The sequence below is a fragment of the Leopardus geoffroyi genome, chromosome D2 (genome assembly GCF_018350155.1).
Source record: "Leopardus geoffroyi isolate Oge1 chromosome D2, O.geoffroyi_Oge1_pat1.0, whole genome shotgun sequence".
Classification (NCBI taxonomy): domain Eukaryota; kingdom Metazoa; phylum Chordata; class Mammalia; order Carnivora; family Felidae; genus Leopardus; species Leopardus geoffroyi.
In genome coordinates, this window is record NC_059334.1 from 52,692,270 (window position 1) to 52,696,705 (window position 4,436).

The following is a 4,436-nucleotide window of genomic DNA, read 5'->3' on the forward strand; positions in this document are numbered from 1 at the left end:
GATTCTGTCTTCTCCCACGTGCAGATTTGTCCTTCTGGCCCAACCTTCCAAATCTTTCTAGATGCTCCAGATACAGAAGCCTTTTCGATTTCCCTGGCTATTTTGGTTGTCTTTCTCTGGAACTCTTCTTCCTTGGTATATAACATGTGGTACTCTACAGAGAGGACATGTTGATTTTCACATGCTGTTATCACTATGCAAAACTATGTATAGGATTCTGGAGTGAGAGTAGCGGTGCCATAGGGACCTCAGATTTAACCTGGCCTAACTCTCCTCAATGTACATAGCCAAAGTCACTCCAGAAGCTGGGGGCAGGGTCTGTCCATTTCCCTTTCACTGCAAGCAACTGGCCTCTATCCGTCCGATTTCTGTTCTTGAGATGAAGTCCTGGTATAGTTTTTCTCAAAGAATAAAGGAGCAGAAGCGGGAGCAATCTGCACTGTGTACTTGGGCCTAGAGTTTGGCCTTTCCTTCTTTCACGGAGGTAAGCTCATCCATCAGACTGTCAAAGGGCACACAGGAAGGATTGGCATTTGTCTTGTTTCAAGAGGTAAAACCATGATTCTCGCTATGGTTCTAGACAGTGGTGTTTCATTTCTAATCTCCTTCTCTGATTACACCCAAATTTTGCCAACCTTTTTAGAGGAAGTGTATGCTGGCCCCAGTCTTAAGGGAGTGGTCTCTAACTACTCTGAACTTCCTTTCCACGGCCAAGATGAATTTTATCTAATGGTCAACGTTACTCAGAATGTGGCCTCATAAACCTGGCCTGAAACCATGTGCAGTCTGAATGCTTTGCCAATTGTGTGAATACAAGAAGGTACAGAAAGGTGAAACATAGTTAACATTTCTTAGAGGCTGGTCAAAGAAGAGTTCAGGAGATGTTTGGTATCTGTAAGATTGTTGCATTTACCACTGTTTTAAAGGAGTGGGTGTGAGAAGAACAGAAGGTCAGAAAAAGGTAACCTTATATCTAGCAGTGGCTTAAAAGTCCCATGGGCTCAGGCCTGTAATATGAATGAATAAAGTTTACAGATAAGATTTCTAGACACAGCAGAAAACTCTACACAACATGCCTGAACTACAATGGGCAGCCAATATTCAGTGTCAGCCAATGGTTGCCTTGTTGGAAGGTAGATCAAAACATGTATAGATCTGATTTTTCAAGAGAATTCAGAAATCTTAATTTTTATATGAAATTATTTAATTAAAAAAAATTTTTTTTCAACGTTTATTTATTTTTGGGACAGAGAGAGACAGAGCATGAACAGGGGAGGGGCAGAGAGAGAGGAAGACACAGAATCGGAAACAGGCTCCAGGCTCTGAGCCATCAGCCCAGAGCCTGACGCAGGGCTCGAACTCACGGACCGCGAGATCGTGACCTGGCTGAAGTCGGACGCTTAACCGACTGCGCCACCCAGGTGCCCCAGAAATTATTTAATTTTTAAATGCTGGCAACACCTCCAAATTGAGAGGGAGGAAGAAGAGAGGAAAACTGAGAGAACCACATGCAGGCCAAAAGAACAATGATACAACCCAAGGTTTGCCAGTTTGACACTCCTGCTTTATGCAGACTTCTTGTCTTTTCCTTACCATTCAAGAGATGTTTGGGAGCTTACTTCAAGCTACACTCAGAACTATATCAAATGCAGTCAGAATTTCCATTGCCCTGCCAGCTCTTTCAAGTTATCCATACAGTCTTTATTGAGCACCTAACATGTGCAAAGTTATCATCGCATCTTACTTAAAATGAAATATGTTAACAATTAATTACATGAAACAGATACAACTTCCATAATGGCCCAAATGACTCTGAGATATATACTTAATTTCAGCTTTTTAAAAAATATATGGTCAAATGTAAAGAGGATTCTTTTTTTAAACCTACTGGAGCACTACAATCCACCTCTGAATTTAGAAGATTAATGGGAAAATTTCAGAACATAAGGCATCCCTCTGCTTAAAAGTAACACTTCTAAAAGAACTCAAGGGGAACCATCCTGAAAATCTTTTCATTGGAGGCAATTTTGACCTCTGAATGGCTTCTATCCCAATAGAGGTCATCTATGACAGGAAGCAGTACCCAAGTTCATACTAATTCCAAAAGGGGGAGAAAAAAAAGAGTTGGGAATCTCGTCAGCTGATTGGGTGAGAAGTCACTAAACAATTCAACCTGGCTCGGGGTATCAATAGATCCTGATTACATTTTAATACAAATGTGTTAAACAGTACATGTTGTATCCTGCTTCCCACATGAGATTTACATCACTCTCCTCACTTTTCCCCCCTTAGTTTTTTCCAGCCTCCCTCTGTACTCCTGTCTCTCTCCCCAGTCTACAGTTTTTGCACATTTAAGGTATGCCTACTTCTGTTTCCACTATTTTTTCTGCTCTTAATCAGGGTTGAGACTCTTCAAAAACGTTTAACGTCTGTGCTGTCTCAGAGATTCTCCATACCCCTTACATTCTCATCCCAAGGCCCACGCCCTCCCACCCCCTCGCCCCATTCTAGAACCTGGACTCCTCCCCACTCTCCATCCCTTATCTCCTGGCCTAAGATGCCCTTAACTTCTCCTCCCCGGCTGCGTACCTCCCCCCACCCAGGTTCCTCCCCAGGCGGGCAGCCTCAGCCATTCCAGAAATTGACAAAGAAGTTGCAGAGGGAGTGCCACTTCTCAGCACAGTAGGTCTCCGTGAGCTTCGCGTTCTCGTCCAGCCCGTCGGGATCGGGCCCGGTCCCCAGGGGTCGCTCCTGGTCTGGGTCCGAGGCCGCCTTCCTCTTGCCGCCGTTGGTCTCAGAGGGCTTCCCTCTGGGAGACGCGCCGGCGGGAAGTCGGGCCCCTCCGGAGGGGCCGGGCGCGGGCTCCCGGAGGCGCCCCCGGCTCCTGGCGCGGGGCTTGGGATCCGGGGGGAAGCCCGCCGCAGTGGGGCGCGCGGGTGAGGACGCGTGGGGCACCAGGCGCAGCTCAGCGCCGTGGCCCTTCTTGCCCGCGCACACGCGAGCCTTGAGCGGAGCGGGGTCCTGGCACGGCCGCCGCTTCTTGCGCAGCCCGCCCAGCACCTGCTTCCAGTAGTGCGCGCCGCGGGCGGCGTAGGCGGCGCAGCGCTCCGGCTCCCCGCGGTAGGCGCACTGGTAACGCGCCCCGTCCGGGTCCTGGCAGCGCAGCGCCAGCTCGCTGCCCGCCGCGGGCCCCGGGGCGGGCAGCAGGAGCTGCCAGCTGCACGCGTGCCGCTCGGGGCTGACGAAGCGGCCGGAGGAGCCGCCCGCGGGACCCGGGGCCGGCTGGGCCGCGCTGCCTGCCGCCCCCTTGTCTCTCCGGGCGGCCACGAGGAGGCAGCCGCCCAGCAGCAGCAGCGGCAGCAGCAGCAGCAGCGGGACCGACGCTCGCTGCCTCCGAGGACTCATGGTCCGCGGGGTCTGCGCTCAGGTCGGATCTTCCGGGACGCCTGGGCGCTTCAGTGGTGGCAGGGCCAGGAGAGCAGCGTCCCTCGGACCTGGGCACAGAAGCAGAGACCGCTGCTGCAAACGCATCTACGAATTCCCCTTCCCACAGCAGCCTGAGAGAGGCCCTCTGAGAAAATCGCTTACTGTCTGAAAAATCGTTTTAAATCTTTTTGAAACCCTGCGCGAAGACGAAAAGAAAGCGATGCCTGAAAATTGCCGCTTCCACCCCCTCCCTTCTTCACCCTCCAGTAAACTATCTACAAAAACGGTTCAGATTATTTCTGGGAAACATGCATTTTGACTGCACTTTGGACTTACCGAGTTCTAGGAGAGGTGGTGGATCTTTATTAGGGTAGAGGGAATGACTGCGTGAGAGATTAGTCGGTCTTAGCCGGCTCCCAGTGAATGAACGTGTTATGAATGGGACAGGAGGGGCCTCCCCCACTGTGCCCCTCCCAGACTTCTCTCACACTGGGAGATTTCCCACCACCACACACATACATACACACCCCAAATGTATGATAGAAGTGACACTGTGGCATGAAATATACATCTTGTGTTTAGCTTCCCATGTTTAAAATAATCATGCAAATTTTAACAAGTCTTTCTTTTCTTTTACATATTTAACCATCCGAACATAAAGTTAAACAGATCTAAATTTTAAGAGTTAATAAAAAATTTCATGTTAGAAACAAAACAACTGTCCGTGTTCTAAACCAGGCATTGCACTCTCTTCATATCATTCGGAGTTCTATATTTTCACCCAGCACTTCCGTAGTGTTCCTTATCCTAATAATGTAATCTGAATAAAAATAATAAAATGTACTAATAAAAATGTATCCTAGTTTATTAATATACCATAGTGTCCTGCAGTTCACCCAGGGCTGGGCATTTGGGCTTTTTATTATTTTTAAGTATTATAAATCAATTATAAAACTGCTTGCAAAAATTAGAAGTTTAAAAAAATAACTTATTTGGATTATAGTTACAAG

At 48.3% G+C, this 4,436-nt stretch overlaps 1 protein-coding gene across 1 annotated transcript; it reads right to left on the reverse strand.

The window, feature by feature from the left end:
* Window positions 1–1,429: 1,429 nt before the first annotated feature.
* Window positions 1,430–4,436, reverse strand: FGFBP3 (fibroblast growth factor binding protein 3). Its single transcript, XM_045438196.1, has 2 exons — window positions 3,763–4,436; window positions 1,430–3,494 (listed from the first exon to the last, which is right to left on the reverse strand). Exon 2 carries the CDS (start codon window positions 3,403–3,405, stop codon window positions 2,626–2,628), a length of 780 nt encoding a protein of 259 aa, XP_045294152.1. The 5' UTR covers window positions 3,406–3,494; window positions 3,763–4,436; the 3' UTR covers window positions 1,430–2,625.

Excerpts from the sequence above, each read along its gene's own strand:
- FGFBP3 (XM_045438196.1), bottom strand. The coding sequence starts at position 3,405 with ATGAGTCCTCGGAGGCAGCGAGCGTCGGTCCCGCTGCTGCTGCTGCTG.